Raw genomic sequence first — 14,151 nt, forward strand, 5'->3', positions numbered from 1 at the left:
GGTTAGCACTGTCGTCTCACAGAAAGAGGGTTCCTGGTTCAATCCCAGGTGTGGGATTTGCATGTTCTCTCCATGTCAGCGTGGGTTTTCTCCGGGTACTCCAGCTTCCCCCCACAGTCCAAAGACATGCAGATTTGGGATAGGTTAATTGGTGACTCTAAATTGTCCTTAGGTGTGAATGGTTGTCTGTCTCTATGTGTCAGCCCTGCAATAGTCTGGCAACCTGCTGCTTCTGCCCCCCACCCCATCCTACCATTACAAATAGATTGTAATTCTTTGGAAAACACTGATTGCTCATAAAATACACTCTAAATCAGAGACAGCATCACAACTACTGTTTGGAATTTTCACTTGCCTCAGAATTGTATTGCAAAAAATGCTCATTAACATCACAACATTCATTCATTCATTCATCTTCTAACCGCTTCATCCTCTTGAGGGTCGCAGGGGGGCTGGAGCCTATCCCAGCTGACATCGGGCGAGAGGCAGGGTACACCCTGGTCAGGTCGCCAGACTATCGCAGGGCTGACACATAGAGACAAACAACCATTCATGCTCACATTCACACCTACGGACAATTTAGAGTTATCAATTAACCTAGTCCCCAATCTGCATGTCTTTGGACTGTGGGAGGAAGCCGGAGTGCCCGGAGAGAACCCACGCTGACACGGGGAGAACATGCAAACTCCGCACAGAAGGGCTCCCACGCCCGGGATCGAACCGGCAACCCTCTTGCTGTGAGGCGAGAGTGCTAACCACCACACCACCGTGCCGCCAACATCACAACATGCGTCACAATTTTTTTTTTTTAGAAAAGCTGATCTGAAATCAGGCATTTCAGGCACAACAATCCCAAAACAGCGAAATTCTGGAGGAACATTACAAAATTAATTCTGTTGTGGAAAAGGTTAATAGTGCTTTTTGCTAAATGCATGTCAGCACTATTTTTTATGATTAAATTCAGTTGCACTTGTTAAACTAATAAAAACAAGTAATAAAACATTCATGATTTTTGAAAATTTCGTATATTATTACTCTGTTGTTAAAATGGCATTACATTTGGTGAAACTGGTATAGGACGTGTAACTTAACATTTAGGACTTGAGACTTAGGACTTAAAAGGCGATGACTTGGTCCCACCTCTGTTGATTCAACAATTTAGTAAATTTTAAGGCCTTTTAGTGCTGACATAATCCTTCACTTTTACCTCATGTAAAAAAACTTAGAGAAAGGAGGACATTTTAGGGTTAGCCCTCAGGTTTTGTTTAACTATAACAAGTGTGTGTCTGTGTGTGTGGTCTGTGTGCCACAGGAAGCTGAGGGAAACGCTGCCCAGACCTGAGCAGAAGGGGAGGACTATAGCAGGAAGAAGCTCTTTGTTGCCCTGTTCCACCATGATGTCATGTCGGTCCCCCTCCGTCCAGCCGCCTTATTACCATCCTGAACAAGCCCCTCTGTCCACGTATCCCTCATTATCGCAATAATAACGGCATGAATCCGGGCTGCGACATCTGCTAAGGCTCTCAAAGCAAACATCTGTGACGTACGCCTTTTACCTGGCAACACTCGACTATTCTTTTGACTGCTGTGGGGGTCACATGTTAAACCACTTAATGAGGGGTCATAAACTCCAAATCAGTCATAGACAATAAAACAGAGATCTTATCAGCAGTATTGATGCTAGCGCACAGCTGTGTCCCCATGCACAAGTGCGCTGTGTTGACAATAACACCTGAATGTAACTTGCCCATAACAATGTAGCTGTATTTAGCATGAAAGCTACATGTTCATGTGTTTACGATTGATCTGGACATAAATTCAGTGTGTGACCTCTACATTTACAAAGCTTTAAGAAAAAATACACAGACTGTTTCCCTGTCTTTATGTCCTTGTAAACATTACTGCTATAAATAGCAACCAGCCCAAGGGCAGGAGCAATGTGTTAATACAAACTGAGGTGGTCAAACCGGTCCATGACCTCAGAGCCGGTGAGCTGTGACAGTTGTCGCTAGAGTAACTGTGTCTGTGTTCATAAATGAACAACTACGTGCGGGAAAATGATTAGTGTGAAAACTTGCATTCAAGAGCAGAAGGCAGGGTACATTTCCTGTCATGTGCCACAAGCTTCCTGTTCTATAAATACATTAAATATGGAATGTGAAGGAGGGGAAAAAGATTCAATGGACTGAAATTATATAACCCACTGGGCTGTCTGATCAAAGCACCACACACAGCCCAGGGCACGCTGGGTAATACATGCTGTTTGCTCATCCATAAAGATCCAGGAAGACAGAGCATAGTCCAGATGAAGCTAGCCATAATGGGACGCTCCTACGCTCTGACACTGTGCTGGTGTGTTTGTTCACCTCCATAAATGTTTTGATAGGACGAAACATTATGGCAATGTAATCCTAAATCTCTGTGAGGGGCAGTTTTAGTTCGCTGGGAGTGAAACTCTGCAGTTACATCACAAGTGAGCAAACATGGAGGAAAGTGCTTCCAATGAAAACAAGAGATTCGACTTATCAAACTGATGGAACACATGGTGCGCTGTATGTGAACAGTTATTATTGAACGTGTGTGTGTGTGTGTGTGTGTGTGTGGCAAAAACCCATCCCAGAAATAGTGTTAAAGTGATTACACTGCCCTTCCCAAGCTGTCTCTAACTTTTCTATCTGCCCTCCATTTCCTTTTTGTCCTCAAACACACACACACACACACACACACACACACACACACACACACACACACTCGTCATGAAAATGTTTGTTCCACGTCTTGCTCCGACTGTATGTTGACATTCCATGTTCTTTTGTCCCTATTATGGCAACATCCCTCGAAAGGAAAAAAAAAAGGTGCATGAGAGTTGGTTGTGGCCTTAACTGAGCCGACCTGGTTTTCTGGGGCATTTTGGACCTGCACCTTTTTCCCTTATCGTGTTGGAAAGTCACAGCAGGCCTCAAGGTAGAGCAGGTGCTGATGTTTATTAGGTTTTACAAAATAAGATGTCATAAACTCTTTTATTTTCTCTCATAATGCACTTTAAAAAAATCCCCAGGCCATAGGTTCCAATAAATACAGTATGCTGGCTCATGTGGGACTATAGTCTTGTACACACCACTATTTTCTGCTCCTAAAAACATCAACAAGGTGAAAGGATCCTTTGAGTTTTATCTAACTGGCTTTTTTATTCACTTTAAGTCCCTGAATAGTATGACAGTTATGGCTTTCATACTATGGTGCACCACTTCCTTGCACTTCTAATTCACAAAGCGAGAGTATCAACGTAACCACAAACTAACTACAACTGAACTCCCACAGTGAGTGATGTCTCCTCCTCTACTACCTGTCCCACATCGACTGCAAGGTGCCAGGGGAGAGAGGAAGAGAGACCCCAACCGTACTGATGGTGGAAGAGTCGTGGACTGCAATTACTCTGAGCGGCATGCATGGGAGTGGATAAAAATATGTTTCTCTCTTTTTCCCTGATGGACTGAAGTTGCTAAATTTGTTACTTGTCAATTTATAGACATTAAGTCGCTAAGAGGGTCTGAAAAGTTGCTAAATCTAGCGAGAAAGTCACCAAGTTGGCAACACTGTCAGTATAGTGTCAAGGTCAGACATTTTAAGGGACACAGACATGTTTCAGTGGAGGGGGACTTTAAATTATATCAACTCATGTAATTTTAAGCCCTGTAATGTCAGACCATGTTGTTTGTGTGTGTGTGTGTGTGTGTGTGTGTGTGTGTGTGTGTGTGTGTGTGTGTGTGTGTGTGTACAGTTTCCATGGACATGATGAAGAAGTGCACAGTCTAACATTTAGCTCCTCATACAGCAGGAGACATTAGGGAGAAAGCTTCATAAGATACAGTATTGATTACTCCACGATTAATGCACATCAAATATTCATTGGATGTTCCATTAAAGAGCTGTGGCAGCAATGCAGAGGGCAGGAAGCACACCTCAGGCCTAATATGTATCAAGACACAATAAAATTCTGCATAAGTAATCACCTGCATGTCTGACATGGGGAAAAAAGATATCCTCACTTTGGCTGCTCGGTGCATTCCTGGACTACTTTAGTGACGAGCTGTTAAAATTCACATTTTTTCCTGCATCCACTTTCCCTTAGCCCACCTTGTCTACTTCTACTTCAGATAATTATCTCCTATATTTCCCAGAATTCCACTCGACAACCCCCGGAGGACAGGCGTGAACTTGTTGCATCCAGCTGAGTTATGTATACTGTACGTGTGGGTAGAGGCAGCAATAACAATAGAGATAGTAAGAGCCAGAGAGCTGAATTTTTCCACTCAAGAAAAAATGAGTCACACTCCTACTCAAAACACAGCGAGCCTTGTGGCCTGTTGTCGATGGAGAAATGGGTATCTCAGCTTCTTCTTTGGTTTATTTCACCATGTTTGACTGTTGCGAGAAGATGGGGAGCCAAGAAAAAAAACAGGATTCACACAAAAAAATGTCTCAATTTCAATTAAAACTGTGCTGAAAATATCTCAGCATGAAATAATTACTTTGTATAGTCACCTGCATGAATGACAAACAAAATTGGTCCAAAAATATTCTTTACTTTGCCATATTTTAATTTGGGGAAATGATTGCATGAATACAAAAACACAAAAATACAAAAACTACAAACATTTTCACTCTTAAAATCAAATAACTATGCTTATTCACATGTAATAAGTATCAGTCCCAAATGCTTGCTTAACATGCTAACAAAGCCTACCCACGATGACAATGGCACAATGCTAACATGCTGATGTTTAGCATCTTTGATAGCTTGTTAGAATGCTAACATTTGCTCGTTTACACTATTTTCAATAAAAGTTGATCAATTTCCACTGACTGAAATCTGAAATTTGTGCACTGAATCATGTTTTAACATAGAAAACATTATATGGAAGCCTGTATGTTATGATGTTGGGAAGGAGGTGAAGGGTTTATAATGGGCTACTAAAAAATACTTAAAGGGATACTATGCCGATTTTCAACTAGCTTTGTAACAGAACAGTACTTTCCTCCATCTAACCAGTGCCTAGATATTTCCCAGATGACATGCATCATCCAGCGGAGATTTGCTGGTTCTCCCAGGCTGTTGCTCAAACTACAGGCTATACGTCCACATTGTCACATTGCCAGTCACCCATGCCGCCATCACAGACACAAAGATTATAGAAGCAGATCAAACTCAGACCAAAATCCGATCAAACAGTAAAACTAGGCAGTGCTGATTGAATATAAATCAGGATTATGTTCCTACACTGCCTATTTCTCGCCTAAAATATTTTAGAAACATATTTTAATGTCCTATTTAGCTGTAATCGCGTGAGTTTGTGAACAGGAAGTGCGTGCCATACAGTTTCAAGCATAGTAAAAACAGAGGCTGAAAAAACGGAGGTCAAACGGTATTGTTTAACTGTAATAGCTTACAAGAATGTTGCTGTGACAGCTGGACACCAGACAAGTTTGTATCACATCACCTACCAGCTGGAGCATTTATTGGTCTGGTCTGGTGTGGTGTGGTTTGGTCTCCTAAAGCATGCACGCTGGGAAGTGACAACATGAAAAAACACAACTATTGCTTTAATAATCAAAGTGAATCACCTCAGAGAGAGGTGATGAATATGAGATGTGTAAGAGCGGGTCACGAACAGCCCTGCAGCTATTTGCAACAGACTTTATTCATAGGTTTTCTTTTCCTATTCTGTGCTTCTTTCCCATCAGAACAACCCAGCGAGGAAACGACGGGCTGGTTTCCCCCTCGTGTATTTCACTCTCCCCTCTATTAAAGCTCTCTACCCAATAAAAGTCGACGGCATTATGTCATGGCTCCGTCCTTTTCAGAGGGGTCCTTAGGGAGGAGCACTCCAGGCAAGTGTTTTTGTTTGTGAGGAAGTGGGAGAGAATTCATTCATCCTGACATTACCATTAGCTGACAGGTGGAGGATCAGACGGGACAACAGAGACCTGTATTGTGTGTTTACAGTTAGGGGTTTGAGATTGAAACAGGTTACTCAGCTCTTTTCACTTGAATTTTGTCAGTACTACCAACAGCAGCTTCCCTGGCTTGCTGAGACTTGCTATGGCATCACATGTTGAAGCAACACCATCCTAACCCCCCCTCCCGCCCCTCTGCAGCAGGAGCTCGAACACACTGTGCATTTTCAGAGCCCACACAAATCGCCTGTACAGACAAATACCTCATGCCTGTTATCTCATGTTATCTTGTATAACGCACTGTTTCTTGAAGTCACTGATCAGTTGGCCTTATGATGTTCGTACTAATCAGAACATCCTATTGAGAGTGCAATGGGGCCACAAAAAACATGATATGCATGATTTCATGCACAAATAATTCCAATCAGGACTTGTTGCTATCTAAATCTGGGAAAACTATAGTGCACTTTGGAGGACCCCAAATGACTGGATACCAGCATATCTAGGTGTTAAGCATGCAAAGCTATTCTCTGTGGATACTCTCATTTGTAATTTAGCACACAGATGAGTCTAACATTTATTAAACGCAACATAATTCTGCACTGATGTCAGATAACTGCAAGGTATTACTGCTTTTTGACAACCAATAGGCCAATTCAATGACTACTACTACTTGAGACATTTAATTATACAACCAATTTCATTATCAATCATCATTTAATTCTATGAACTGTCAAAAAGTGGTAAAAAAAATACCAAACAGTCCAAAACTACAGTATATTCTATTTGTCCATAAGCTATTTAACTTCCTGTAGTGATGTCACGCAGACCCCGCCCTTACATATGTGTAATTCTAAGTCTTACTAAAATGTAAACAGGTGAGTTATATAAAAAATTCATCAGTTGTTATGAATGCTGACATTAGCCAGAGACCAAAACTGCTTTCTGTAAAAGGCTGTAAAAATGTTTATTTCTGCTGTAAAGTTGGACATTTTAACATGTTTATGTGGATTAACTAAATTCTGGAGCCAGTCTCAAGTAAGCAATTAGAGGAACTGCACTTTTTGGCATTTCTGTGTTGGCTTCATTTTTCAGCCTTGCAGGTTGCTGCTTCATTAGCCTTCAAAATAGTCTCCTTGTGACTTTTGACAAATTGCCAAAAACAAGCCAGTGACATGCAGCGGTGCAACTTGGTGAATGACTACGGCCCAGACAAAACAGTGAAACTTGGTACTTTGTGAAGTCTACTCAAACAATGAGAAACAGTCATGGCCGCTGATGGAGACAGAAAAACGAATGAGCATGGGGAAAGCACCTGTGGTTGAAAATGTCCTTGTCAAGTGGATTGATAATGCCCTGTCACGTCATGCCCCCATAACTTTATAGTCATATGATAAATACACAGATGTCAATGACATGGTAATCTGCATGAGGAACAAAGAAAAGAAAAAACACTCAGCTATGATGAATATCTACTTATAGTCATGAGTTTGACCTGGACAGATGTGATCACTATAAGAGGCCTCCACCATATAGGCTGTCAAACAAGGTCCTTGTTTCATTATAGAGATTCTTCTATAAGCCTGCAACAAATAAATCACTGTAGAGGATCACAGATCAACAGAGTTCCAAAATCATTCTTTCAACCGGTCTGGATTTTAATCCAATGACATTACCTAAATCTTCTGTTTGAGGAAACAAAGGGGGAGAAAAACAAAAGACACTGAGAGAACAGATGCCATGTTTCCATCATCACGTCTCACCTTAGCCACCTGGAAATAAATTAATCCTTCGCCACTCAGGTCATTTTACCATGGAGATATCTGTTAACGTACTGGCTGTACTGTATGAGGCACTTCCCTGTACTGAATTTTACACCAAATGTGACAGAAGTGATTTTCGCTTGTGCAACCACAGCCTCCAAAAAACACGACACCCTGAATGTGAAAGCCAGCAGGCATCGGAGTGGAATTCAGTCCAGTAGCCCAAACTAAATACCCCGGCTCTGCTACAGCAATTCAAGAAAGGCATCTGGATGCAGCAATGCAGTTTTTCCCCCTTACTCTCATTCACTTCGACAGCCGATGACGTTCGCTCGCCTGGCTTGGAATCTGCGACCGCTGCCAGCAAGAGTTGTGAATGGGGAGGCAGGAACACACACACACACACACACACACACACACACACACACACACACATATAATAAGCTCAGGGTCTACTGCACTGATGTTGCTCTCGTCAGAGCAGCTGGGTTCGGGTTACATTGAAACAAAGGAATTCACCCCCACACCCCTCATCTGCTAACACACATAAATCTACAGTGTACCCTGGTATTAAGCCTGCTCAGTCTGTGTCACTATATGTCAGCTAACATTAAAAAGGCTGAAACAAACAGCCATGAATAACTTCGCAGGGCTTCTTTTTTGATCTGCTGTGACCCCCAGTTTCCTCAGCTGACACAGCTCATACAGACAGCGGAGCTTTTAAGATCAGCACAGCAGCACATCCTGCTGCTCTGACATGGTTAACTGTACTGTAGCCGTCAGATGATACTCAGATGACCGTGCAGGAGATCGGGGTGTTTCATTTCACTGCATACTCATCATCCATAAAGCATCTTCCGCAGAGACCAGAGAGCAGCTCCACAGGAAGATGGAGCTCGAATGGCAGTAGCCCACTCAGTTTGTTATGTAACGATCAATTTGATTAAATAGCTTATGGGCTGCATCTAACTGATAGTGTATAATACCATTTGGCTTTATGTAAGAGAGCGGTCACTTAACGAGATGGTTCAATACAGTCAGAGCTGCTTCTTTTCAGCTATGGAAAAGCCATGAGTTACATTTTCCACTCTGTGATTAACATGAAACAGCATGTTGATCGTAAATCCTCTTTGATCCATAAATTAATCTCCCATCTCTGGGTTCTCTAATCAATGAGGAGTGTTCACAGGTCTTGGTGGCAAAACCAGGACCAGTACTGTCAGACCTGTCTGACACAGAGGAGCCACAGAGCGATGCAAGGTTGGCACAGGGCCTGTGTTGCAGCTCCTTGCCTGGGGATATCAATCGCTGTTTTATTTCTACGCTTCGCTGCCACTTACACTGTTTCACTGATTTGAGAGGTGTGAGGACGCTGGCACAAAACAAAGATTGCAGTGGAAACTGGGCCTTCCTGTTGTGCGTCCCTGCGAGCGTTTGGACAGAGGATGCGTGCCTCTCGCTTCAGCTCCAGCTTGAGACGCACTTGCATAAACAAACAGGAATAAACACTTTATTTGCTCCATTCACATCCTCTCACTGGTGCTGGTATGCTACCCAAAGTGAGCCTCTGTGCATACTGTCCACTGCCATACATGTGAGTGAGAAGCTGGAGGGTTACCACCAGCAGCACACAGGGATCTCTTTGGCACCAGGCCCCTGTAAGATAAAACCTCTAATGAATCACACAGTATAAGGACACTCACAACAACCTGTGACACGTTTCAGAGTGCGCAGTGCAACGAATCTGAACTCAACTGTTGATCTACTCTCACACGCCTGCATTTGTAGGGCCATTGATCAAGCTGTGGAGAAAGTCGTGCTTCAGCTATTAACTCAAAGGACCGTCTCATCCCTTAATGCGAAACTGTAAAAGGCCCTTTCTCCCCCACACACAGTCAGGGACTGGATGAGCACCAATGGAGCAGCTGGGACAAGCGAGATCTGTCATGGGTCATTAGCTGCTCTTATTAATTCATGAAGCTTAATTCACCCGGCCCAGTTGTGCTCTGCCCCCATAAGACAAAACGTCCAGATTGACCCGCAGGCATCCTCTGTTAAGGGTTTTGACAGCATCTCAGCTTCCTGTTTTACTCCATCAATTCCCATGAAACTCTCCCTGCCCTCTCTGCAGACTAGCCTTTTTTTCCTCCTAAGTATGTCATCATGTGAGATAAATAGAAGGAGCTGCCAGAGGCACACAGTCCTCTCCTGCGTCACCCCGCAACTCCACAGAGACTGTTGCCACATGAAACCACGTGCAACCAAACTTGTGTGTGCACTTGTGAGAGTGGGTGAGTTACATAGAATTTACATCGTTTCCAGTGCAGTTAAAGGTTTCATTGTTTATTCTGAAGAGGCATGACATATACAAAGCTCTAAGAAAGTATGGTGCCTTCTTTTTTTAACCCACTTGTTCCCAAAACAGGTTCACGGACATCTAGAAGACTTCCAGGGAAACAATCATGGTATTTGACTGCATGATGTTTACCTGCAGGCCTTCCTCCTGCCCTCAGCACGACCCTGGCTTTCTCCCTAAAAAAACAGACCTGTTAATGAAACTTAATACCTTTATATTTCAACCTATAAAGTCAGGCTACATGTGGCCTTCTCAGACATTGGACCGTTTCTACACTGATAACCAGTCTCCCTCTGTGCAGGCCCTATACAAAGATTTCAACACCAGTCACGTCATCAGATCACCGTTCAAATGCCAGCCAGCCTACACTCATTTATTCTCTGTGTATAAAGAGTTATTCCCTGCTTCAGTGTGTGCCTCAGCATGTATAATGTTGCGAAAGAGCGCATTCATTTGCACAGACAGCGAAAGCGGATGTGGGAGGCAGATTTTTTCCCCCTACATAGCCTATGTGGGAAAACGCATATGATCTGTCAGATTCAGTGAGGATAAAATGATCCATGAGATTGATTATAGGTTAGAATTGATCACCTTAGGAATGATTCCCAGTGAGATGTGTTCATGTTAAGTGTGTTATTGCATAAGAGTCTTTTTTTTCTGTTGCATCTGTAGGGTTTACCTGCTGTACTGAGCCGTACAGTCCGCAAGCTACCTACCTACTGCCGTCATCATTACGATTATTCCCACCTTTTCTGCATATTGAGCGCAAAATGTGACACAGCCAGGCCTATACTTACTGTTTGCACTTAGCTCCTTTTATGTGCCAACTTACCCTCTCTCGCTTTTAGCAGTACAGTGTTGGCTACTATGTTCTCCAGCTCCATCAAAAAAAAAAAATCCTAAATGCAGAGGTTTTCGGTTCACAAGCGTCTGCAGCGAAAACAACGTCTTTCGGCGTTTGTACGCTGTGTGGGGTTTCTCTTCACTCCTCGTCGGTATCCGAGCAAATTTCACTCATATCAAAGTCGTAATGGATAAAACAGGATGTCATAGATTTGCTTGCAATGTAAGCTGGGCATGGTTCTTGTTGTGGGTTGGAAGTGCGGCGCTGCATTTCTACTCCAATCCCCCCAAAACCTTTCCATGCGTAATTTGGCTGCGGAATCTCTCCGATGCAGAAAGTATTCACGTTGGAGGCACCGATGTCTGCGAACCGTGTCCTTAACAGCGGATTCTTTACAGCGGTACGGCAAGACACTACCAGCTTTACATTACAACAGCAGGGGTTGGTTGAGCGCACCAGAGAGGACATCAGTGCGCCCCCCTCCTCTGTTGGTGCGTAATCAAAATGGGCTGGGCCTCTCTGTCACAGCTGCGTCAAGCGGCGGACGGAAACAACTTCACGGGAAGTGAAGCTAATTTGTCAACAAAATAAACTACAAATAGTCCTAGTTTTTCCTGACAATCACAGCCAGAAACGTAAGTTAAAGGATGCAAAAAACCATACACATAAGCGTAAATGTTCACAATTGTCCACACCTGTAAAGCAGCTATGGTCCACCTGCACAGGTGTTTCCACTTGTTACCTGATTGTACCTCCTCTCAGGCTGTGTGGATGTGTACAAACCTTTTACACTGACTCTCAACAAGTCAGCTTTATGGTGTGGTGACATCAGCACCCAGCATAGGTTCACCCAACCTGAGCAGAGGTCTAATCACACAGATAACTGAGAACACCTGTGAGGACATCCTGTGTCTCAGTATATGTCCGCCTAATACCCTGTGTCCTCATGAGGACATTACATTTCTAATACATTTTAGAGCACACATAAACTCCAATTGGCACTATAGCAATTTGGAACAAGAACTGCGCTGAATCATCGATAGACTGGGCCAGTTTGGAAGAATATTTCCAGTTCCTCATTAAACATAAATCATAAATTAACAAGCCTGAATTTCATATTTCAAACTTATTTGACACCAGATGATGAATGATGAATATATCTACTTATCCAAACTGTACCCTGTGTGATTTGAATCAGTTGGGGATTTTCTTACATGTCATGTGGAAGTGTCCATCAAATAAAGTTTCTGGGAACACATAACAAAATGTCTATGTGAAATTTTAGGTGTGAAGATTGACTGCTCTCCAGCGTGTACACTACTTAATGATAATTCATGGCTGAACTTTAATCACATTCAAAGGCAGCTATGGTTATCAGCATGCACTGCTGCTACAAAGATGTTGGTGGTTTGGTGGAAACCGCCACACTACTGAGCAGTGGAGATACTCTGTAACAGAGACTTTATCTTTGAATTTCTTTGTTGCTAGGATGAAGGGGGCAGGTTACATCATGCTTGAGGCTAGGCAGGAAGTACTCAACATAGCTAGAAAAATGGCATGAATTTGTGTTTGTATTTTGTCTTATTTCAGTGCACGTTTGAGAATCTTTATACATGTATAGTAGAATTTAGAGAAAGACCCATGTGGATGTTGAGGGTCAGGGTTGAGGAATGACCAAAAGGTGCAGGTGTGTATGTTGTGCTACTTCTTTGTGTCTGTTAATGCCATAACAGCAGAGCCGTATTATATGTGGTATGATGTTATGAAGAGGTCAGACAGTCAGGTTTTTTTTGTTATTATTATGCCCTGTTTTGTTAATTTAACCACCTGTCATTGCCCTGATAGCTACATGTGCTCTAATATTGACAATTATTTGTGAATGTATACCTGCAAGTTGTGTCGAAAATAAAATGATGTCAAATAAAAAAAGAGGGGTAAAATAACTGTAGTAGTGAATATAGAATGGGGAAAATGTAAAGACGCCCTCTGGTGGTGCAATTTCTACATGATGAACTACATAAGAGAAAGGATAGGTTGTAATAAGGTTATGGATATGCTGTATTAGGCATTAGTGCCTCTTAAGATTGTCCTTGTTTACAGAAGACTTGCTGACACGTTGTTTGTTGAATGCCTCTTCATACTGCTGAGACTGACAGATGATACCACGACCCATGATTACAAACTAAATGGGTCCGAGTAGCAAAAGGCTTTTATTTCTACTACACTGTTTTGTCTGGGTCATATTCACTCAGGTCAGGAACGTCATGTCTTCCATGTTGGTGGCATCTGAGATTCCAAAAATGTGTGTATGCAACTTAGTATAACAGCAATATAGTTAATATTGTAAATATGACAGCTGTACTTCAGATGTGGGGCCTCATGATGTAACCTGATGTGTTACTACTGCATGAAAATGCAAATAAAATGAATTTAGGCTATGCAAGGAAGAATGACATCTTGAACATTGAAAGCAATTTGCTAGAAACTGTTGTGACAAAAATTAATCCCTGTGTAAGACCTGGACTAGCCAGTGGCATGGCTGAAAAAACACAGACCCATCTTTGTGTGGTCCCTAGCATGTTTAACCACTGTTCAACTTTTGCCCTCCTCATTCATGTCACGTCTATATGTGCAATGACAGTCAAAGTCCATGTATGTGTGCACACACTTGGCCTATAAAGCTGATTGTGATGTGACTCCTACTGGAGTGCATTTTATGAAGCTTTTATTTTGAAGGTTGCCCGGAACTCTTACTGTTGTAACTATACATAATTTGACATCTTTGTGTAAGTCCCCCCCCCCCCCTCCCCGCATGCAGGCTGCTTTAGTGTTCACAGTGTAAAAAAAACACTCAACATACATTGAATCTCGGCGGAAGGCAAAGTCACGTGGTACTATGATAACTCGTTTAAGAGTTCAGAGACATACCGCCACTCTGCCTGCTGCAGCACCCAGTGTACACGGCGCACTGAGGCGGTCACAGGGTGCCTGCTTTATATCAACTCACTGTATCCGTCCAAACGACTGTCACTGACTGATTAAGTCAGATAGGATCGATTTCTCCGGACGCGCTCTTATCTTTATAAACAGGACACAGTCTGATGCACTGATGGTGCCGCCTGCCTGCACTGAATTACTCAAATTAATTATGCCCTTTCCTCTTGGATAGGCGTAACACATGCACGAGCCTCACGTTTGATGTAACATTGCAGCGTTTGGTGGCATTTTGG

General features: G+C 42.7%; 1 protein-coding gene across 2 annotated transcripts in view; it reads right to left on the reverse strand.

Annotated features, from left to right (window-relative positions):
• The window catches only part of grk5l (G protein-coupled receptor kinase 5 like), a 31,289-nt gene extending 19,864 nt beyond the window's left edge, over positions 1-11,425 (reverse strand). Inside the window, exon 1 of one of the 2 annotated variants that reach the window (XM_049578254.1) lies at positions 10,910-11,425. In XM_049578254.1, coding sequence (XP_049434211.1) covers positions 10,910-10,961 — 52 coding nt within the window. In that variant the 5' untranslated portion in view covers positions 10,962-11,425. The remainder of the gene's footprint in view (positions 1-10,909) is intronic. The other variant, XM_049578255.1, reaches the window with a different exon arrangement.
• Between the last annotated feature and the right edge of the window lie 2,726 nt (positions 11,426-14,151).

The sequence above is a fragment of the Epinephelus fuscoguttatus genome, linkage group LG6 (genome assembly GCF_011397635.1).
Source record: "Epinephelus fuscoguttatus linkage group LG6, E.fuscoguttatus.final_Chr_v1".
In the NCBI taxonomy this organism is placed as follows: domain Eukaryota; kingdom Metazoa; phylum Chordata; class Actinopteri; order Perciformes; family Serranidae; genus Epinephelus; species Epinephelus fuscoguttatus.